This window comes from Terrapene carolina, unplaced genomic scaffold (assembly GCF_002925995.2).
Source record: "Terrapene carolina triunguis isolate 2854851 unplaced genomic scaffold, T_m_triunguis-2.0 Scaffold68, whole genome shotgun sequence".
NCBI lineage: Eukaryota > Metazoa > Chordata > Testudines > Emydidae > Terrapene > Terrapene triunguis.
The window spans coordinates 40,048,819-40,073,071 of record NW_020664419.1 but is presented as its reverse complement, the minus strand read 5'-3'; the positions used below and the strand labels follow the sequence as shown (position 1 = coordinate 40,073,071).

The 24,253-nt window shown below is 44.7% G+C and overlaps 1 protein-coding gene across 7 annotated transcripts in view; it reads right to left on the bottom strand.

Annotated features, from left to right (window-relative positions):
- ANKRD7 (ankyrin repeat domain 7) overlaps positions 1-20,246 on the bottom strand; it is a 163,228-nt gene extending 142,982 nt beyond the window's left edge. For all 7 annotated transcript variants that reach the window (XM_026648724.1, XM_026648725.1, XM_026648726.1 and 4 more), the window contains exons 1-4: positions 20,005-20,246; positions 14,324-14,438; positions 13,911-14,084; positions 484-590 (exon numbers count right to left, since the gene is read on the bottom strand). In XM_026648724.1, the coding sequence (XP_026504509.1) occupies positions 484-590; positions 13,911-14,084; positions 14,324-14,438; positions 20,005-20,201 (593 nt within the window). In that variant the 5' untranslated portion in view covers positions 20,202-20,246. The remainder of the gene's footprint in view (positions 1-483; positions 591-13,910; positions 14,085-14,323; positions 14,439-20,004) is intronic.
- Between the last annotated feature and the right edge of the window lie 4,007 nt (positions 20,247-24,253).

Genomic DNA, 24,253 nt, shown 5'->3' with positions numbered 1-24,253 from the left:
AAACCTTGCTGGGCTAATTAATACAAAATTGGAGGATTAAACATTTTAAAATATATTTGTAATGGTTATTCATGACCATGGTTATTCTCAAAAGTAGACATCTAGCAAGAAAGAAGCTAAGGGACAGATTCTTTTCCACTTTGTGCTACACCACCAGTGGGATCTAGTATAGCCAGAATAATCCAGATTTTGCTTAGATGGCATAGGTTTTCTTACAAAACAGCACTTCCCTCATGCAGATCTAGCAAGGAAGAGTAGCCAAGGCCAGAGGAAAGTGGGTGGATTCAGATCACTCCACATCACACTGATCATTGGGCTGTTTGCAGGCTTTAACGTACCTTTCTTACAGACATCTTTGATCTGTGCTTTGTGAAGATCAGCTACACCAGAGGACCTGCCTCTGTATTACTTTTGTAACATCCACAATTTTGGGCTACTGTTTATTCTGTAAATTAGTCAAGAATAGTTTGACCTATACTTTACCTTTTAGACTTGTCTCTAGCATGTACATCGGCTCCTTTTCTAAGAAGAAACTCTACCATCTCTTGGTGATTTTCAGTTATAGCAATAGTAAGTGGTGTATATCCCTCCTATGGAATAAAGATAAATGATTTTTTCCGTAGGATGTATTGTGCACATGCACACACTCCTACTTTCTATTTAAAATAAAAAGTTAGATTTAATATGATTAATAACTAAAAAGAGACAATGTGGATGAGGTAATATCTTTTCTTGGTGGAAGAAACAAGCTTTTGAGCTACAAAGAGCTCTTTGGTTGGTGAAAGAGACAACCTTCAGAAGAGATCTGTGTAGCTCAAAAGGCTGTCTCTTTCACCAACAGGAGTTGATCCAATAAAAGATATTATCTCACCCACCTTGTCTCTAATATCCTGGGACCAACACAGCTACAACACCCTGCTGATAACTGAAGGATTTTTTTTTAAAAAAGAGAATGTTGCAATCATAAAATCTGCTAACACAACACTGTACACTGAAATAAAACATTATTATCTATACAACACACATAGCTCAGGCCACAGTGGCACAAAATTCCGCATACTGATCCACTAAAGTTCCTCATCCTTGATAGTAGGGTAAAGCTGGTAGGCAGGTTCACTGTCCAAGCTCATCTAATTCATATAATCTATGGTGAGACTGCCAACAAAATAATAATGGTAGGTTTTGTGATGTGTATACTTTCCACTTAAAGCTTGACAGAGACCAAAAATTAAATTTCACATATGCCATTGCACAGTAGTAACATAACACATTTGATCACTAAAATCTTATTCACACTAGTGAAAAAACTTCATAATTTTAAAATTTTGAATTCTGAGGAACTTTTGACAACACAGAAGCTGCAAATCCTAAATTTCTATACTACTTTAGAATGTACTGAGATCAGACTATCAAGACTGATCTTTACATAATTTGATTCTTTAGACAAGCATCCCTGTCCCAGCTCCAATGACCTATCGCTAACTTTGACCAAGTACTATGTGATAGAATAATTACTTTGCAAATTGCTGCATATAAAATAAAATGTCTGAGCATGAGGTTATTTTTTTATTCCCAAATTCAGTTTACAGTATCTTGTTGAAGCTTGTATTTTCCTCGATGACACCACAGACACAGAAACTAAGGAAAGATTCAGTTCCTATTTTTCAATCTTTCAATTTCAAGATTTTATAGATGCCCTCTTTTATTCAGAAGAGTAGTCATCTTGCTTCCTTATTTACACTGCTATTATAGAGATATAACTCCATCAATTTCAATGGAGTTACTCCATATTTACAACAGTTTAAATTAGAGCAGACAGATCATTCATGTTTAGAGTCCGTTGGGCTATCTGAAAGATGTATATATTCATTTTGTTTCTTTTCACTGGATATTAATAAAAAACTCTAAAAATATTAAAAACACCTTTAGTATATTATGATAGTACCCAAATGCCCCAACATTGAATGTTTTACAAATACAATGGTAGACATAGTCCATGCTTCTAAAAATTACAGCCTAGGATAAAACAAGACACAGCCAGTAATGAACATTAGGAGGGGGAAAACTAACTGTATTACTGTATAGCAGTATAAAAATTAACAAGGTCCCAGCTTGATAGTACCATATAATTTAACTTTTTTTGTTGTTTTTGATTTTATTTAAAATAATCATTAAAAACAATTTCTACCAAATCATAACACCTGGCGCTCACTTAACATTTCCCACTTCTATCCTCATAAAAGTGACCTGGACTTGCTTATTATGTTTATACTATTTGTTGGTCTGGCTAGAACATGGAAAAATGATCTGCAACTGCCTCTCTACCAAACATACTTGTTTCCTTTCATGAAAAAGAACTAACAAACTATCCCCACAACTCCTAAAGGCTAGGTCTACACTACAGCGGGGGGTCGACCTAAGATACGCAACTTCAGCTATGTGAATAGCGTAGCTGAAGTGGCGTATTTTAGGTCGACTTACCTGGCTGTGAGGACAGCGGCAAGTCGACCGTTGCCGCGCCGCCGTCGACTCCGCTACCGCCTCTTGCCGCGGTGGATTTCCGGAGTCGACGGCAGAGCCATCAGGGATCGATTTTATTGCGTCTTCACTAGACGCGATAAGTCGATCCCCGATAGACCGATTGCTACCCGCCGATCCGGCGGGTAGTGAAGACGTGCCCTTAGACAATGTACATAAAGCCCTATTTCCTCTGGGATGCCTTCCGCACTGAGGCTTGAGAGTTCTCCCATCCCCTCTACTACAGTTCAGGGCTAGGGATGGGTCCTTGCAGCTATCATATACCAGCAGAGGAAAAGGTTCTTTGATTAATATGGAGCATATACTTTGATAACTCTGCAATTCAGAATGGCAAAAGCGCTACTGACAACAGTCCATAAATTACACCACTATTCCTCCCCTCTCCAACTGTAACATCACCCGCACCAGCCAAGCAATCTCCCAACCTCATAAAGCAGATTACACTCTGGAACTGCTAATATCATCAAAGTTCCTGAGGTTGTAAAGACACCACCGTTTAGCTTCTGGAAGGGGAAGGGGGCTGCTGGGGCCATGTGCCCCCAAGGATATGGTTCTGTGGAAGGACCACAAAAGCTGAGGTCTCAGTTATTAGGCCAGGTGTATACTGCAAACTTTCACCAGCACAGCTACATCAGTTAGCGGTGTGATCCCAGACTGACATTGTTTTGCAGGCAAAAGCTTCAAGTGTAGACACAGTTATACCAGCAGAACTGTGCATTTGCCAGTACAGCTTATTTCGCTCGAGGAGGGAAAGGAAGCGCAACTTTGCTGGTATAATCTGTGTCCACACTAGCAGCCCTTTGCCAATATAGTGTACCAGCAAAGCTTTCCTAGCACAGACCTGGTGTTAATTCTTTACCCTGATCCCTGGTGCTGCTGGCAGCTCTGCTGCTGAATTTCCCTTTTCTGTGGGATTCTGGCAACTTCTTAAAAGGGCCAGCCCCCAAAGAGGCTGAAGTTGATTCCTTTTTGTGGTACCAGCAACTTATTTATGGGTCCTTATTTGAAGACCAAAATTGTTTAAAAATATATCCATGTAAGTTTACATTTTTAGAAAGTTCATCAGATTAATCTGCTTCAATGTGATAAAAATGTAAATTACTAATTATTTAATTAATAAAAAATTAAGTAATCAGATAAGCTGGGATTTAAGTGGCTGTACATGATAAAATAAATTCTAGGTCACACCAAATGACACATCCCTGTTACTGTCAGACTATTCTGAAGGAGATGGGACAGGCTTCTTGCTGACCTGAAGCTTCATTCTTGAACAGCATGCTGCCACATCTCACATCCCTACTCCACTTGCATTTTGTATATGGAGTTTAAACAAGGAGCAGGATTTGGCTGACTGTACATGACAAAATAACTCTTGGGTTACCCCAAGTGATATGTCGCCACAAAAGTTAAACTGTTCTGATGTAGCTGAGACATGGAACTCCCTTACTTGAAACTTTTCTTTGTGAAAAATTATGGCCGATATCACCAGCCTCCTCCACTGACCCCAAAGCATACACACCCTTTAGCAGGATAACAGGAGGGGCAAACAGGGCAGTTTCAGAGGGTGAAGTTGTAGATCCTAGGCTTGCAGGTAGAAGGACTTGTCAAGTCCTGTATTTGTTCAATCTGTTTGTTCTTCGTGAGGGTTCTGTGGCTGGGCTGTATGCTCTTGAACTGGCCAAGTGAGACAAGTCTGTTTGTGTCTCAAGGAGGGCCTTGTCACTGGGACTGTTGGGGCTTTGAACAGAACAAGGGTTTGCAATCTCTGAGTGGTTATTCCATCCTTGTTTGTGAGGGAGGAAGCTCAGCATTGTGTCTTAGTATGTAAGTCAGTTGCCAGGTGAACTGGAGTGGCAAACCAGTTTTGGTGGGAGTTTGGAGAAGGAGTATGATTGCTGTTTTAGGAATGACTACACCAGTTAGCAGATATGGATTATGAGAGAACTGCTGTGACCTGCCTTGGATGTGCTATATTTCCTTTCTGCTGGAAGACAGAATAGATTTCTGATGTACGCAATGCAAGCTGGTGCCCATACTGGAGGAGAAAATACGTGGTCTGGAAGCGTAAATTGAAACACTGTGCAGCATCCAAGAAAACAAAGGCTTCTTAGACAACCAGATTTCGAAATCATTGTCACATGTGGAAGGGAACTGGAGAGAGTAGAAACCAGCAGAGCAGACAGACAATCAGTGACCTAGAAGGGAAAAGAGCCAGGAGGCATTCAATTTGACTAGAAGACGACCTGATAAAGAGCTCTGTGTAGCTCGAAAGCTTGTCTCTCTCACCAACAGAAGCTGGTCCAATAAAAGATATTACCTCACTCATCTTGCCTCTAGAAGTATCAAAACATTTTCAGATACTTAGCCAGTCAACGACAAAAGAACTTCTTTGGAGAAATGGAACAGAAAGCTTACAGAGATCACACTTGATGGGTGGTATCCTTGCAGTATAAAATAAACAGCAACCAAGAGAGGTTCTTCAACCATTCTAAGAATTCAAACAATCATAACTGATTATTCCACATTAAGAAGAATGGACAGAAAATTCAGCAAGGGACACAAGGACAATAGGATAGTGTGCTATTTCCATGGAGTGATGATATGAGATGTAATAGCAGGATTAGACAGGATTATGAGGTTGTCTGGCAAGTCTCCACTGATGATGATACATGCTGGAACCAATAAACTCAGCATCACATGGAATTACTGAGATATAGAAGACCTCAGGCATCTTGGAAGGGAGCAGAAGAAAAAGAAAGTGATCTTCTTGGAGATCTACCAATCCAATAAGTGAGAGAAGGCGGAAAATACTGGAAAAGAACTGTTGGCTACACAATTGGTGTGAGGCTGAAGGTTTTGGTTTTGTGAAACACTAGGCCACATTCCAGTGGAGAGGGGGCTGTACACATAGGATGGCCTGCATCTCACAAGTAGGGTGCTAGCCTTGGTTGGAAACTAGCTGGAGCAGCTACGAGGGCATTAAACAACTAACACAAGTGGAAGGTGCTAAGAAGGAAAACACGGTACAAAAGTTAAACTCAAGATGGCACAAACAAACTAAATTGATGTGGCAACACAACAAGATGACATTTTTTAATTGCTTCTATACCCATGCTACCAAGTAAGAGGAATCAGAAACTCTCATTGATGAGAAAAAAATTACATAATTGGCATTACTGAAACTTGGAAGGACTGGTGGGATTGGCTATAACCTGTTTAGGAAGACTAGAGTGGGTTAAAGAAGGGGAGCAGGTGGCACTCGATAAAGACCATGATGTAGTCCGGTGAGAGTCGGTTACATGTTACTGAATGAAATCACAGAACAGGATGAGTTACTCCTTACGGGTGCTTAATGCATTGACATAAATGGTGCTATTATGGGGGAGTTCAATTTGGGAGACATATGCTGGAGGTTTCAAGCAGCTAGTAATAAAACATCATTCCAGCTATTAAAAGTTTAGAAAATTATCATCTATAATTAACACAGAAGGTATTACACCCAACATGAAGTAACTATTTGGGTTCTCATTATGACAGATAAAGATGAATTAGTCACTGGGCTGGATGTTGGTGGTTGGTTAGAGACCAGTGATCATGACCTGATTACATTCAATATGGATAAACAGAAGATTGTCTCAACTATTAATATATATAATTGATGCTTCAAGAGGGCTAATCTCTCAAAGCTGAGGAAAATTATGAGTGAAACTGATTGGGAGGGAAAAAAAGATTTTTTTTCATGAAAACTGGGAGATCTTTAAGAAGAGTTTATTAGATGGACAAAATGCCATGCTTAAGAAGGAGGACAACTTTGATGAAAAGTCCTTCCTGGTTCACTGTCGAAGTGGAGGCAGCAATTAGAAATAAAAGCCAGCATATGACATAGAAAAAAGGGGAAATTAGAAGTTATGAAGTGTAGAAAATTGAGAAAGGATGATAGAGACATCAGGGAAAAATCTATGGCTGGCAGGGCTAAGGACAATAAGGAGTTTATAAAAGATATTAAGAACTAAAAAAAAAAAAAAAAAAATCTAGCAATGGTATTGGGGTAAAGGCTACTCCTGGGGGAATTCTGTGTCACTGAGCATGCACAGAATTCATGGCCCCCGCAGATTTCTGTGCTTCCCCGCAGAAAAATTACTTCTGACAGGGAAGCAAAGGAAATCCGCAAGAACGGTCATCTGCTCCCTCCCCAGCAGTGCAGGCAGGTTGGTTTGGGCACCCAGAGCAGCCAGTAGAGACATAAATCACCGCGGGGGGGCGGGAGAGCTGGGCAGTCATGCACGTAAGAGAGATAGAAAGAGACACTATCCCTCTTGCTCGCTATTGCGGCACGCTCAGTGTGGAGGGGCAGGGCTTTGGGGTCTTTCTGAAGATGCAGGCATGGGGCAGGCTCTGTTCCCTCAGGCGGAGCAGAATGTAGCAGTCTGCCTGCTTAGTGAACTGTTCCCATTGTTCTTAGTGAATTCCCCCAGGAGTATAAAACAGGTGTAAAAATGTTAAGGCTCCTTTACATTGCCAGAGTGGTGTAAAGGAGCGTTATTGTAAAGGACAGTATGGCCTTATAAATGCTTATGGTGCTTTAGTGATTAGAACTGGTCTAAATTTTTGGACTGAAAAAATGTCTTATCAAAATGTGCTCCTTTTTGGAGATGGTCAGTCGCCAATATAAATTGTGAGTTTGAGTCCCCAGCCCTCACTTGCTCTTCAGTTGCCTATGATTTAACACTGAGCATATGGCTGCATATATTTGTTGATTAATAACGAGAAGTAAAGGGTCAATACTAGCTACATTACTAATAGGGGGGGGTTGGCGATTTCCTCCAATGCTCCCCACTCCCATTCTCCATCCATTGTATTGTAGTTTAAATAAAATAAATTGCCAAAATGATTGAAACCAGCTTGATTATATTGCATTATTTTGATAAAAAATATGCAGAATTTTAAAATATTGTGCATGGAATTTTTAATTTTTTGGTGCAGAATTCCCCCAGGAGTAAAAGGCATATTATTAGATGGAGATGGTAAAATTGTTAATGAGGCAGAAAGTGTTCAATAAATATTTCTGTTCCATATTTGAAAAGAAGCAGGATGATGTATTTGTATCACGAGGCTGATGAACTACTTTCCAGTCCATCAGCAGGCCCTAATAACTTGCACCCAAGAGTCCTAAAAGAGTTGACTCAGGAGATCTATGTCCCAAGGAAATTCCTGAGTACTAATGCTGTGCCAATATTCAGACACTGCAAGCAGTATGACCTGGGTAACTATAAGCCAGTAAGCCTGACATCAATCCGAGAACCCCCCCCCCAAAAAAAGGAAATGCTTATATGGGATTCAGTTGCTAAGGAATTAAAGAACAGGAATATAATTAATTCCAATCAACATGTTGTATGGAAAATAAGTCTTGTCAAACAAACCCGATTTCATTCTTTGATGACATTATAAATGTGATTGATCAAGACAAAGTGTTTGCAGCCACAGTGCAGTCTCCTTTGGTTGAAGTTGCACATCTACAGTTAGTCTATTAGATCCATAGTTTAGGAATACTCCTGGACTCCTCACTGATGCTAAGTTCTCACATAGCAGCAGCTTTGAGTAATGCTTTCTGCCTTCTCCACATGGGTAGGAGACTCCATCCCATCCTAGCAAACAATGACTTGGCCTCAGTTATTCATACCTTTGTCACTGCTCAGCTGGACTATAGCAATGTGATATACTAGGGCACGAAGACTTCAGCACTTTGAAAATTCCATTTAGTACAGAATGCTGGAGTGCACCTCCTCAGCAACAAAGGCTATCGTGAAGACATCACAGCTCTCCTCCATTCTTTACGCTGGCTTCCCATAGAATTTCAAATCAAGTTTAAGGTCTCAGTCCTTATTTTCAAGGAGCTCAGAGGCCTAGACCCAGGATATCTAAAACATTTCTTACACTCCAAAACAAAGACATTGGTCAACAACTCTGCTCCTCGGGCACAATGGAACTCTCTACAATAAGGGTAGAGCTTGTCTGTGTAGTAGACAGAACTCTCTGTGGGGCTGGTCCCACACTGTGGAATGAATTCCCCCAGAAACTAACCACCACCACAATCCTCACCACTTTCTGCTCAAATTGCAAGGTTCATTTCTTTGACCTTGCCTTCTCTAACATAAACACATAGCAACAGGTATGTTTAATAAAAAACAAAACTTAAAACACTGCCAAAACAAGACATTCTGCTACACAAGCTGCTATCCCTGGGGAGGATGAGAGACCAAACAGCATATGACAGAGAGATGTGTAATCACATTGCTTAATGCACTATTAGAAGATGCTAGTGATGAGTGCGGTATAAGAATCTCTGTGGAAGAGAATATAATATACTTCGACTTATTTCCACACAACATTCTGATTAAAAAGTTAGAACTATAACATATCAATTAAGCATTCATTAAATGGATTAAGAAATGGTTAATTGACAGGTCTCTAATCATAGTTGTCAGTGGAGAGTCATCAATGAATATGGGTGTTTTTAGTGGGGTTCTGCAAGGATGCAGACTATGCCCAATGCTACTCAACATTTTCACCAACGATAAGTAAATATAAAGACACTGCAGATAAAATTTGTGGATGACAAAGATTGGCGGAGAGGTAAATAGTGATGAGAACAAAGCAGTCCTACAAAGCAATCTGGATTCAAACAAAATAGGTTTTAATACATCTAAAATCAAAGAATGCAGATAACCTACCAAATGCAGGACTGAATCCTGGAAAGCAATGATTCTTAAAAGGATTTAGTGGTCACAGAATCAGAGAAATGTAAGCCTGAAGGGGTCTTAAGAGGTCATCTAGACCAATCCCTGGCGCAGGACCACGTATATCTAAACCAGAGGTTCTCAAACTGTGTGTCAGGACCCCTCAGGGGGTCACGAGGTTATTACATGGGGGGTAGCGAGCTGTCAGCCTCCACCCCAAACCCCGCTTTTCCTCCAGCATTTATAAATATATGAAAATGTGTTTTTAATTTATAAGGCGGGTCGCACTCAGAGGCTTGCTATGTGAAAGGAGTCACCAGTACAAAAGTTTGAGAACCACTGATCTAAACCATCCCTGGCGTGCTTTTCTAACTCACTCTTACGAACCTCCAATGACAGGGATTCCATAACCTCCCTTGATAATATATTCTAGTGTTTAGCTATCCTTATATTTAGAAAGTTTTTCTTAATATCTTACCTGAATCTCCCCTGCCATAGATTAAGCCCATTATATCTTGTCCTACAATAAGTGGACATGGAGAACAATTGATCACCATCCTCTTTATTACAGTCCTTAACATATTTGAAGACTTTTCAGGTCCCTCCCCAGTCTTCTTTTCTCAAAGACTAAACACACCCAGTGTTTTTAAACCTTTCCTCAGAGATTAGGTTTTTTAAACTTTTTATCATTTTTGTTCCTCTCCTCTGGATTCTCTCCAATTTCTACACATCTTTTTAAAAGTGTGGTGCCCAGAACTGGACACACCACTCCAGCTGAGGCCTCACCAATGCCGAGTAGACCTGAATAATTACCTCCCATATCGTACATACAACACTCCTGTTAATAAACCCCAGAATTATGTTTGCCTTTTTCACCACTGCATGACACTATTGGATCATATTCAATTTGTGATCTGCTCTAACCTGCATATCCTTTTCTGTAGTACTGTCACCTACCCAGTTATTTCCCATTTTGTATTTGTGAATTTGAGCTTTTCTTCCTAAGTGTAGTACTTTTGACTTGTCTTTCCTGAATTTCATCTTGTTGATTTCAGACCACTTCTCCAGTTTGTCAAGGTCATCTTGAATTCTAACTCTGTCACCAAAAGCTTGCAATCCTTCCCAGGGTGGTGTCATCCACAAATGTTATAAATGTATTCTACACTTCATTATCCAAGTCATTAATGATATAGACAAGAAACCGAACATGAGCTCCTAGTGCGATTCTGTGGGAAAATGGGCTAATGTCATCCTTGTACGTACAAATGGAAATACTGAGTAGGAGCATGGAGGTGATTTTTACCGCGGTTTATGGCATTGGTGAGAGTGATACTAGAATACTGCATACAGTTCTGGTGTCCACATTTTAAAAAGAATGTTGAAATACTGGACAGGGCACAGAAGAGAGCCACAAAAATGATTCGAGGGCTGGAGAAAATGCCTTACAGAGAGAGTCAAAGAGTTTCATCTGTTTAGCTTATCAAAAACAAGACTGAGACATGAATTGATTATGAAATGTAAGTACCTTCTTGTATATAAAGAAAAGAAAACAAAACAAAACACGGTACTAAAGACAAAGGCAGAATAAAAAATAATGGCTGGAAGCTGAAGCCAGACAAATTCAAATGAGAAATTAGGCACAAATTTTTAATAGAGAGGACGATCAACCATTGGAACAAACTATCACCAGAAGTAATGAATTCTCCATCTCTTGATATCTGTAAATCAAGAGTGGATGTCATTCTAGAAAATACATTTTAGTCAAACACAAATTGGTTCGGGGCTGAATACAAAGGCAACCGGATAAAATTTTATGGAGATATACAAGAGGTTAGATCGGATGATCTAATGGTCCCCTCTGACCTAAAAATTTCTCAACCTATCAAACCCTATTACTAAATCTTCTGCACACATATCTTTATCAGAGTTCCCCACTCCATGTGGATGTTTGGTACAGTAGTTGGCTGTGTCAGGATTACAGACCATAAAAACTTCCTTATGGAGGGCAGACAGCATCAAATTAGGCAGAAATTCATGCAGAAACTTCCTTTCTGGGTAAATCAGGGTCTTATCACACAAATCCTTAGGAATGCTTAAATATAAGTGTCGCCACTGATCAGCACTAACAACAGCAACAATTGCTCAATTAAAATACTGTATTACAATAAAATAAACAGCAAATTATTTACTTATTTCACAATTTCAGAATTAAAGTGAACAAGTGCAATGGATTACGTTAATTAAGTATGTCATTTCATTAATGGTGAAACATGCATCTTACTCGTTACACTTGCAGATAAGTCTGATCACAAGAAAGATTTAAAAATTTAACCCTTGCCTACTTCCTTCAGAGATTTCTGTGTATGATAGCAAGTAAGCTGAAAGAAAACACAACGCATTTTGGAGGATATATCTCAAAGTGACCTACATGTTTTCAAATACCAATCGCGGATTATTTAGACAAAAATAAAATGCCCCTAGTCCAGAAAAAAACCTTTGTATGACCTCTCTGTAGAACTATACAAGGTAACTTGCATATAGCATTAATATTTAAAATAACATTTCAAATATTGATTAATTCAACAGAAGTCATCAACATTATTTGTGTAAACAGTAAAGTTCATTAAACAAAGGTGTTATCACAGGTTGTTGGGATAACATACAACACTGGGAATCATTTTGTATGTTCCCACAAACTTGCTCAACTTCAGGGCTGGCATTTCTATGACAGAATTTTAGAAAGGGGGTGGTGATATTCGAGCCACAGGTAGAGTTCTCCAAATTCCAGTGAAGTGTACCAAGTCACGTGGCGGCTGTATGAGTCTACAGCAACACTAAAGACACTAGCTGGTTCAACTAATTGTAGTATTCAGAAATAAAGTAGTATTCCTTGAAATAGTTTGTGAGCATTCTCGTGGTGTTCACTGTTTTCTATATTTTAGAAACCATTCAGGACAGCAGTATGCATTAATCTAGGCACGGTATGATTGCATATAGTTAATAAACACAATTATTTGGGAGCCAACTGTGCCCATGCAGGGTTTTCATATTATTTTTGCTGGTAAAGATCAAAAAAATCAACTCTAATAAATGTTTTTATATCTCTAAAAAAATTAAACAAATTTCAATAAATTTAGCCATTTTTCCTATTCTTAATTTGTCTAACAATAAACCAAAGTTCCTATCAGCACTTTCACTTGCAACTATCATATAATTTCTGTGAAAACATGACAGCTGGATTTGCAACAAATTGATTGAATATTGCTTTTTGTTGTTTTTCACATGCATATTACATGTTATGAAAGAAAACACAAAATAAAAATTGGAATAATATATTTGTCAGACCAGAAATAAAGGTTCACCTCTAAAAGTGACATATCCTTATCTCTTCCTAACAAAGTAACAGTCTCAGGAACATGTCATTTGATGAACCAATACATATTTTGCCACAGACAGCCAGTCAAAACCCAGCTCCTTATTCAAAATCTATTTACAATCTGGAAGCAAGATGGGAATGCAACATGTAGCAGCATACTTCTAATGAACTAAGCTTCATGTCAGCAAATGACATGTCCCTGTTACTTCAAAAGTGTATAACACTTATAGACACATGTCATTTGGGGTGACCCGAGACTGATTTTATCTCATACAGCCAGTTAAAATCCAGCTCCTTATTCAAGCACCTTTTTACAGTATGGAAGTGGGATGGGGTGGGATATTTAGCAGCATATTGCAAAAGAATAAAAGCTTCAGATCAGGGAGTGGCATGTCACAGATCCTTCAAAAACAGTCTGACAATCACAGGGAAGTGTCACTTGGGGCAACCAAAACACATTTTGTCAGATACTGTCTGTCAAAACCCAGTTCCTTATTCAAGCCCTATGTACAATATGGAAGTGGGGTGGAAGCATGAATTTAGCAGCAAATTGCTCAGGAACAAAGTTTTGGGTCAGTGAGTGGCATGTCCTAAGTCCTCCAGAACTATCTGACTGTCAGAGGGATGTGTCACTTAGGGTGACCTGAAACTTATTTCATCACAAAAATAACGAGGAGTCTGGTGGCACCTTAAAGACGAACAGATTTATTTCCTAGCTCCTTGATTAATTAATAAACAATTAAGTAAACAGGAATTTAAATTGTTATCACAATCACATTAATTTGATGACATTTCTAAAAATTTAATATATTTCTAAGTAATTTTTTGGCCTTGGAATAAGGAACTGGGAATCACATAAGGAGCTGGTAGCACAAATAAGAAACTTGGAAAATGTAACCAGGAATAAGGAACCAAATTCAGCCTCTTCACCGGCCTCAGGAAAATTATGTGTAGGGCTCCAGGCCACACAGTACTCCTGGGAGATTTAACAGAGACTGCTGAGGCCAGGTCCCCCGAAGTTCTGGCTCCGCAGGAGGCCTGGGGGGAGCATTTGGCTAGCCACCCCCACCCCAGAAGTGCTACTTTACCTATGATAATTTATATACCAAGATTCTGATTAAAACAGATTTTAAAAGGAAATTTAAAAATACTGTTTTAAGACAAAAATGAGGATTATTCTATTTTTAAAAACATACACCAAACTAGAAGTTGAAATCTACAATTTTTCTTGTTCTCTTTTTCTAAAAATAAGCAGTTACCTTATTCTGTGAATCAATATGGGCATTGTACTCAAGCAATTGTACTACTAGAGATATATTAGCAGTCTGGGCAGCCAGGTGAAGGGCAGTGTTGCTGTTAACATCCACAAGATTAGGGTCTGCACCATGTTCTAGCAGCATAGTTGCACATTTTTCCTGCTGGCATTGTACTGCCTGTGAATATAACAGAAAAAGAGAGAATAAATTCCGCAAGTTAAATTCCATCTTATTAGAATTGCCACAACTTAATGAAATTAATAAATAAAAAACTGCATTAACATTTTGATTATATACTATATTACATACCCACTGACAGTAATGTAACTTTATACATTCCATAAAACAGAGTTTGTAGTTAAGTGGAAAAGTAATATCAGTACATCTTACATAACTGCATTAAATACTGTGCATACCTTCATCAACGGGGATCTGTTATCATTGTCACACAGATTTAGTTTGCACTTGTTGTCCACTAAGTAAGTAACGACATCTGAATGTCCATTAGCACAGGCAAGATGCAAAGGTGTCCTAAAAATAAGTTGATACATCAAATTGACAGACAACCAAATAAAAGTTTGATGTTTATGTTACAGGAATAATGTCAATTTAAATTTGGCCCAAATTTTAGATTTTGTAAAAATAAACTTAAAAAGAAACCATATCACCAATGGAAAACATTTCTGTACTTTAAAACATTACAAAACTAAGAATCTGAAACTGATAATAGCTATTTAAAAAAAACCACACAATATCCTTGAAATAATACACTTATTAGATGCTGATCCTGCAACTGGACCTGTACAGGTGAACACCTGTGCCCAAATAGGGTGCTTTAATGGGACCCCAGTGCAATGCAGAGTTCTGCCAATGCAGAACAGATTGCAGGATTGGAATCTTAGACTATAACAACCAAACCTGCAATTTTTCCTTATAATTAAAATGCCAAAACTGTCCAAAGTGTTAGGATATTGGCTTTTGTAACAAAATTTCAAGACAGTTCTGAATTTTGTAAAGATAAAATATATATTACATTTTCTAGCAACTGCAGCAAATGAAAGCCTACGCTCACTGGAGTGGGTTTATAAAACTTCTGATTGGCAGAGTAAGATAAGGAAATTATCACCTTTAATTCTTTAATCACTAAAAAACAAAGCAAAAAACACAAGAAGTGTCCTGTCTTTGTGCCAATCTCAACTCTAATAGTCCTAACATTGAATCCTGCTATAAGAGTCCTCTCTAAGGTAGAACTCCTTGTAGGATCAGGGCCTAACTGGCAAAGTTAGGGTTACCATACGTCCGGATTTCCCTGGACATGTCTGGCTTTTTGGTACTCAAATCCCCGTCTGGGGGGAATTGCCAAAAAGCCAGACATGTCCGGGGAAATAGGGAGGCAGTCCGCCTGGCCCCAGCACGACCCGCCGGGTCCGCAGTGCAACCCAGCCGCCCGGCTGCATTGTAGCGAGCTCGGGCGGGGGAAGAGGGGGCGCAGCCGCAGAAGGCGGCGAAGGGGCCGCTGCTGCCCCCGGAGGCCGGGCAGACCGCGTGCCCCAGCCGAGCCCACAGGACCATGGGGAGGCCGGGCCCAGCCAGCGGCTCGGGCTTCCCTCATGGGCGGGGACTCCCCGGCCACTGGGGGGACCCTTCCTGCGGCCCCGTCACCCCGCGCGGCAGGAAGGAGGCTGCAGCGCGGGGCAGGGAGTGCGGCGTGTGCCGGGGCTGCAGGGACCCGCGCTGCCCCGGTCGCCGCTGAGCATCTGAAGCCCCTGCCAGGCAGAGGCTGCCGGGTGAGCAGGGCAGGCGGGGGGTGCAGAGGCTGCAGGGGTGGGGGGGGTGCAGGGGCTGCAGGGCCAGTGGGGAGCAGGGGGCACAGAGGCTGCAGGGGCAGGGGGGTGCAGAGGCTGCAGGGCGAGGAGGAGCAGGGCAGGCAGGGGCAGGGGGGTGCAGGGGCTGCAGGGCCAGTGGGGAGCAGGGAAGCACTTAGCAACCCCCAACCAAGATCAGAGCAGGGGGGAGGAGGGGAAATGTGGGGTGCTCAGAGGAGGGGGCAGAGTTGAGGCAGGGACTTTGGGGAAGGGGATGGGAAGGGGCGGAGTTGGGGCGGGGCCAGGGGCGGGACTGGGACCCCGTGGAGTGTCCTCTTTTTTAAAATGTTTGAATATGGTAACCCTAGGCAAAGTAATTTTCATAATAGTTGACCCATGTAACAAAACAAAACATTTTTCTTGAAAAGAAGGCCAAAACTAAATACGTGGTATGAATATTCAAGGATGTGTAACTAAATGTATTTGTTTATAAAAAACTACCAAAATGTTACATAAATCCCGCTACCTTCAGAATACTGTGCAACATTTTATCTACAGCCTCAACTCTCATTGATTCTAATGAGAATAGCATGGCTGAAGCCCTCATGCGATGCTTGAAATGTTCAGCATAGATTTTGTCATGATGGGACAACAGAATCATTTTTGAATTTGTACTTTTTGCTTGGAAGTTAGTGGCTGCATAATTTATACTTCTCTTCTGTACCTGATTGCAAGAAATATCATTCAAAAGCATTACCTCTCATATGAATTGCTGTGTGAATCCAAAAATTCCAATATCAGTTGATCACTTGTTCCAAAACATGAACTATGATTGGCTAATTACCAGCTTAGAGAGTATAGTTATTTTTAATTCTTTACAACAATTTCACCAAACAGAAAACCCACTCAACTTTGCAGTGTGTCAATAAATAAAATATATTTAATTTATTACAGCCTGTAATTCTATTGTCTACATTGCGCATATGTTCCTTGAATCTTTTGCATTTGAAATATTGTAGATTCTTTTCTTTTGCTACTAATCACTTCAACTTTCTGCTTCTTTTAAGTCTTAATATACCTAGTTCAATGGATCATCAATGGTACTTCTACTCCACAAAATAAAGGCAGACAATGTGCCTTGCGGCTCCATCAATTGCGGTTGCCAGGGTGCTATAAGAAAGCTACCTTCCTGATTGCTGGAGATGTTAGCACCACAGGTGGCCTTACAATTTTCCTTCCATTCAAACTTCTTCCAAGACAGAGGAGAAAAATAAGCATCCAATGGAGGGTTGGGACAGGAGTTTGAATGGGTACAAAAGGCAAAGAACAGTCTTAAAATAATTTGCACCAAGCAACCATGGCGGGGTGAGCAGGGCAGCCACTCATGCAGCAGAGCCTGCAAGGATGCAAAAATGGGGTGGCGTGCAGGATTGGGCCCAGTAGCATCAGCCCCCACCCACTTGCAAGATTGGGCACAGCTGCACTGGCCATTGTGACAATGCAGGAAAAGAGAACATCCGTAAATGTCAGTAACTGCTGCTGATAGCAAAATCTGTCAGTAGCGGTTTTTGACATTACACCCTGGCTCCTGGCCAGGAGGTGACAGTTTTCAAATGATGGGGTGCATCCCCCTAGGAAGGTGTACCCAACAGTTTGAAAACCTCTGTGCTAAACGGGAGGCAGAAATCGAGCAGACCCCACATGTCCCCCACAGGTCACATCTAGGGGGCGCAAATATGCTTGCTTACCACATGCGCTAAAATGCTTCGTTACAGCTCTGCAAGCAACGGCAGTTTTAAAAAGCATAAAACTATCTAAAAGTGTGCCTACATTTGGTAACATTTAAGGTATATTACAGAGCCATTCTGGCTCCCGAACTTCTGTTTCAAGGGGGAAAACAGTTTTGCCATAAATAGGGTGACCATATTTCCCTATGCTGGATACAGAACACCTGGTAAAATTTCTCATATTCAAGCAAGTTCAATGACAATCAATCAGAACTAACGTTCAAATTAGCATCAAGTTGACTGAGCCCCTGTTACAAAGAAATATTGAGTAGCTGGATTATTTTTATTTACCTTCTTATCTTTAAGGCTTTAGGGTTCACAAAGGGAGAGGTGACACACACTCCCATACACCTCTCCTGGCAGGGGGTGGGAAGGGAGGCATGATCGACTGACCTGACCCTCCCTGCCCGGCACTCTCTATCCTCCATGCTTGGCTGGGCCCCCGAGACGGACCCGCCTCTCCTGGTACCTGGCGCCAAGTCTTCCCCATGCAACATATGGGGGCAGCATGCAGGGTCACCTACCCGGCCCAGATTTCTGCCAGGGTTCACACCAGAATGTGGCCCACAGCAACCTTTCAGCACTGTGGGGGAGAGATGGGATGGGAGCAGCTTCCAGCTGCAGGGGACGGGGAAGGGATGACCTGGCCATTGTCTTTGCAGAGCTCATCTCTTCCCCACCACCCACCCTTGTGTCTGGAAGCAGCTTGTCCTTTCCTGCCTGCACAGTGTTGAAAGGCAGCTAACACTTCCAGGCTTCTGTTGGCCACCAACACAACACAACTGCCTCCTGTCCCCTGGCTACAGCATGGGCAGGAAGGTATTAAGCCCTAAGGATGCATTGTGCACTAGGGTCCAGGGAACCTGACTGCAGGGGCTTCAGCAAACCCGGCCAGAGAGGTGGCTTAGCTGGGGAGGGTGCGAGGGGACAGAGCAGCCCCGTGTTCCCTGTGGGGAGGACCCCGGGTATGTGTGTGTGTGAAGGGGATGCTAAGACCCTGCCCGGGGGGCTGCTATGGAACCTGCACAGTCGGGGCGCAAATAGGCTGGAAATCGCTTCCCCTCCACCCCGCCACTCCAGAGCTTAGCTGAGGGGCGGAGCGGCTTCCCTGTGCCAGCGCTGTGCAGGGCTTTGGCACATGCCGGGCTTGGCTCCCCCTGGCCAGCGCCCCGAGCTGGAGGGTCTTGGGCTTTCCTGGGGTGCCAGCCCAGCCAGAGGCAGTGGGGGAAGGAAGGAGCCTGCTGGCCAGGCTGTTGGTGAGCCAAGCACTCTGACCGGGGGTTGGGGGCATATGAAGGAGCAGTGGAATTGGGGGTGGGGGGGGGGCTGAAGGGGCAAAGCAGGGAGAGGACAGCAAGAGGGGGAGCACATAAGGAGCAGATGGGTGGCCGACACTTAACTGGCTGCTGCCTAGCGCCTGCCCGCACTCACCAGCCATAGCAGCTCGCAGCCAGCTCCAGCTGGAAATGGGACTGGGGGTGGGGCCCTGCTGACCGAGAGCCAGCACCCAATGGGGGCTGTGCTGATGGACCAGCAGGGGAAGCGGCCAGCCCCACGCACTGCAGCATTGCCCCGCCACCAGCCTTGCACACCTATCCCCATCATCAGCCACTGGACCCCCACACTCACCACTGGTGGGCAGGTGGCTGGCAAACAGGGATCCAGCCAGCAGCAGGAACCACCAGTACTGATGGGGGCGGGGGAAAGGGACAGAAAATATGGGATAATTTGCCAGTTTTTAAGAAAACGTCAGGACACTTGCAGGGGGGCTTAAATATGGGACTGTCCCTTTAAAAGTGGGATGTCTGTTCACCCTAGACATAAGACTCATAGACTTTCAGGTCAGAAGGGACCACCGTGATCATCTAATGTCTGATCTCCTTTGCTGCCACAGAACCTCACCCACCAACAACTATAACAGACCCCCCTCACCTCTGGCTGAGTTACTGAAGTCCTTAGCAAATGCTTTAAAGACTTCAAAAATTACAGAGAATCCACCATTTACATTAGTTTAAATTGCAACTGACCCGTTCCCATGCTGCACTGGAAGGCTACAGCATCATTAGGGTACAGCGGTTCTCAATCTATTGACCACTGGGGACTCCATATGCTGCTTTCTATCAGTTATGTGAGCCACATCCACACAACCTGTGGCATCCTTGAGGACGTCACATGGGCCATCGCTGTGTGCGGATTGGGCCACAAGCTGCCACTGGTCTGGAGCAGCTGACTGTTTGGTTAACAATAAAACAAAAACAACGAGGAGTCCTTCTGGCACCTTAGAGGCTAACAAATTTATTTGGGCATAAGCTTTTGTGGGCTAAAACCCACTTCACTTGGTGCCTATGTAAGTGCTGCTTCTCTGGAGCTAGGGAAGGAGGGTCTTTGGCCCCACTTGGCGAGCCCTGGCAACAGGGGGGTGAAGGGGCTGCTCCGAGTGGCGCTGCCCGGCCGTGGCTGAGCTGGGGAGGGCCACGGCCACTGCGCCCCGCCCGCCCCCATTACCTGTTTTCTTTATCCAGCTGGTTGATGTTGTGTTTCTTCAGCAGCTGCTGGAGCTTGCCCAGGTCCCCGCCGGCGGCCGCTCGGTGCAGCTTGCCCAGCTCCTTCTCCCGCAGCTCGTAGCCGACCCCGGGCAGCGAGGCGCGGCAAGCCGGCGACTGCCCCTTCTTCTTCTTCCCGAAGCCGAAGATCTTCTTCATCCTCCGGCGGGCCGGCTCGGCCAGCTCAGGGGGCGCAGCAGCGGACAGGGGCAGGGCCGCGGGGATTCCCCTCGCCCATCACAGGCCCCGGCCTCAGGGGCGCCCGGGCCCCGCAGGGTCGGGAACTTTCCGCCCACCGCCGCGGCCAAGCCCGGATTAGCTGCGCGCTCAGACGGCTCCGAGCCGGGCGCTCACTGCGGGGCTCCCGCGAAGCGTCTGGCTAAGGACTGCAGGGGCTGAAGGGCCGCGACCCCTCACTGTGGGGCGGGGGACCCCCAGGGCCTGGGGCTCCGTCCGTCACTCCGCAGCCACGGCAACGGCGTCCCAATCCTCACCGCGCATGCGCAGAAGACAGCGGCTGCTGGGACGGGGGGCTCGACGCGCAAGCGCCAATTCTTTGCGATCCCGCCTAGTTGTTCTCACTGCGGTCCGCCCCGATCTCTGCCCAACAGCCTGAGGCGAGCCCCGCGGCCGAGGAACGTTGCTTGTTCTCCTGAGCCAGTAGCACGTCCCGTCGCTGTCACCTCTGCCCGCCTCACTCGGCGGCTCATGCCCCCTTCCCCTCGCGCCCGATAGACCTTGGGGGCGCCGGTGCCCCTGCCCGGCCAGCTCTGCCCTTGTATCCCTCCGCCGTTCTCCTGCACGCGGTGAGGGGCGCGCCGCCTCTCTTCCTTCGCCGGGCGGCTGCTTGGCGATGCTAGTCATGCTAAATGCCCCTGTCCGAGGGGCTCCAGGGGGCCTTACTCATGTTACTGGTAAGTATCTCCGGGGGCACACAGCGTGAGGCTGGTCACCCTGTTTGACACCACTCTTGTATTGGGCCAGGCCACTAGGGTGACCAGACAACAAGTGTGAAAAATCGGGTCGGGTCCGGGGAGTAATAGGAGCCTATATAAGAAAAAGACCCCAAAATTGGGACTGTCCTAGGGTTACCATACGTCCAGATTATCCCGGACACGTCCGGATTTGGGGGTTTTAAATTGCCAACCGGGAAGACTTTGTAAAAATCTAAAAAGGTCCGGGATTTCCCTCCCAATGCAGAGCGCGGCACAGCTGACAGAGTGGCGGGGCCGGATTGAGCCACTCACATCGGGGCCTCCAGCATCCAGAGCCCCTCCCCTCCCCTGCAGCCTCAGCATGCCGCGCCGGCAGCGCTCTGGGGGGGGGGTGGAGCTGTGTGCTCCACGGGGGAGCACGGCAGCGTGTCTGGTTCCGTGTGGAGCCAGGCACACTGGTCTGAGCAGCACGGTGGGGGGCTGAGGGGTTGGAGAAGGGGCAGGGGGTCCCAGGGGGCAGTCAGGGGACAGGGAGAGGGGGGTTTGGATGGGTCGGGGGCTCTGGGGGGGGCCTGTCAGGGGGCAGGGGTGTGGAGAGGGGTCGGGCAGTCAAGGAGCAGGGGGAGTTGGATGGGTTGGAGGTTCCTGGGGGGGTTGTCGGGGGTGTGAGGAGGGGGTGGGGCAGTCAGGGGACGGGGAGGGTTGGATGGGCTGGTGGTTCTGGGGGGGCCTGTCAGGGTCGGGGGTGTGGATAGGAGTCGGGGAAGTCAGGGGACAGGTAGGGGGTGGAGTCCTGGGGGGGCAGTTAGGGTGGGGGGGGTGTCAGGAGGGGGCAGTCAGGAACAAGGAGCAGGGAGGCTTAGATGGGGGTAGGGTCCTAGCAGGGCCGGCTCTAACTTTTTTACTGCCCCAGGCAAAAAAAAAAGAGCGCCGCCGAAACCCCAAGCGCCGGGCCGCCCAACCCCCCGCCCCCCCCCCCCAAGCGCTGGGCCGCCAACCCCCCCGCCTCCCCCCGAGCGCCGGGCCGCCCAACCCCCCGTCCCCCCCCCGAGCGCCATGCCTTGCCCGGCCGCCCAAACTCCGAGCGCCACGCCGTGCCACCCCCCGCCCTCCCCTAGCGCCGCGCCGCTGAAACAAAAACAAACTAAAAACCTCGAGCCAAAAAAACTCCACCAAACCAAAAAAAACAAAAAAAAAAACCCCGAGCGCCCCCCGTCACCCCAAGATTGGCCACCCCTTCCAAGGTGCCGCCCCAAGCACGTGCTTGGTTGGCTGGTGCCTGGAGCCGGCCCTGGGTCCCAGGGGGCGGTTAGGGGCAGGGGTTCCGGAGGGGGCGATCAGGGGACAAGGAGTAGGGGGGGTTGGATGGGTTGGGGGTTCTGTGGAGGGCAGTCAGGGGGCAGGAAGTGGGAGGGAGTGGATGGGGGAGGGGCTACCCACCCCCCACCCTGGACTGTCCTCGTTTTTGAAAGTTCAAATATGGTAACCCTAGACTGTTCCTATACAATCGGGACATCTGGTCACCCTACAGGCCACTGAGGTAATGTTTGCAAAGCGTGTTCAGAAACTGAAAGACCTTCTCCATTGCCTGTGGTAAGGGATCATTTAAGTATCCCCAAGATTTACAGAACACTTTTTTCCACACCTGTAAATCATGTCTAATAGCTATCCAGTTTTTGTTGGTTCTTTGTGTGTTCACTTAAAGGATTTTATTATAGATAACCATGAATTCATTTAGCTCTTAGGGTCTTCTAAGAATCTGAAAGTACATTTTATTACATATTTGTAATTATACAAAAATAACATTAAAAGATTATTAAAATTGCACAGTCAAGCACTCTGAAGTTAGGAAGTGCCACATTTAACATTACATGTGGAGCCTTATTTTAGCTCCTTTGTGTATATTCATTGTGATACTCTCTAATTATATGATCAAATACTGTTGTTCCACAGGACCCTTGCCTCATTCAGTGCACATCCCTCACATTAGGGGAGAAACTCCCACACATAGGCGCTGACTTCTACTGGCACCAGTGGGTGCTCGACCCCCCTCTGCTCCCGGCCCCATTTCAACCCCTTCCCCAAAGTCCCCACCCCCAACTCTGCCCCCTCCCAGCCCCTATTCCTACTCCTTCCCCAAATCCCCGCCCCCACCTCTTCCCTGCCTTCTCCCCTGAGCATGCTATGTTCCTGCTCCTCCCCCTCCTTCCTGGAGCTTGCTACAGCTGTTTGGCGGTGACAAGCTCTGGGAGGTAGGCGGAGGAACGGTGGCACGCTCAGGGGAGGAGGAGGAGGTGAGGTGGGGCAGGGAGCTTGGCTACCGGTGGATGCAGAGCGCCCACTAATTTTTCCCTGTGGGTGCTCCAGCCCCGGAGCACCCACAGAGTCGGTGCCTATGCGCCCACATATATCAATTTCAAGTCCCTGCTCCAAAACACAAGGCATTAGAGCTTCCCCAACAAAATGGATGTAAGGATTTTTTTTTAATCTGGACAAAATAACATATTTGTCCCTAATCTTTTTCTCAGAAACAGGTGAACTATTGTTTGTTTGGGTGGTTTTTGTTTCGTTGGGTGGTGTTTTTTTGGTGTTTTTTTTTTTGATGAAATTTTTAAAAATAAATTTAGCTTAAGGCAGACATCCAACATGGAAAATTTAAGTCCAAAGGGTTAAAATTTGGCAAAGCTATAAGCAACTGAAAACAGGGTTTTATAATGGAAAATGTTGTGTAACCAAATATAGTCTTTACTACTTATACTTATATACATATACATTCACTACCGCTTATAATTACAATAGGCACAGAGGCTTCAGTCAGAATCAGCGCCCCGTTTTACTTGTTATGGTCCCTTCCTCAAAGACAAATATTAATGAATCAAACCAATAATCTTGCTAGGTATGTAATTTATTATTCCCATTTTTGAAGGGAGAACTAAGGCACAGAGTAGTTAGGTGCCATTCCCAAATCAGTGGCAAAAATTCCCATAAACTTCAGTAGAATTAGGATTGGGCCTCAAATGAAGCATAGTTGATCTGTCTTAACTATATAATTATTCTGAATATGTCTTGTCATTTCTCCCTCCCACTGCTAGATTCAAATCTCTGTCCTCATGCCCCTCATCACTCCTTACACTAGCTGCTCTTAATTGAATCTTTTCATGTTATGCAGTATTGTTTTCAAGGTGAATTAACCAAAACTGTGATATAATAATGTGTCTATATCAGTGATTTATATGAACCTGTCCTAATGCTTTCTGTTTAGTTTTTATTTCAATG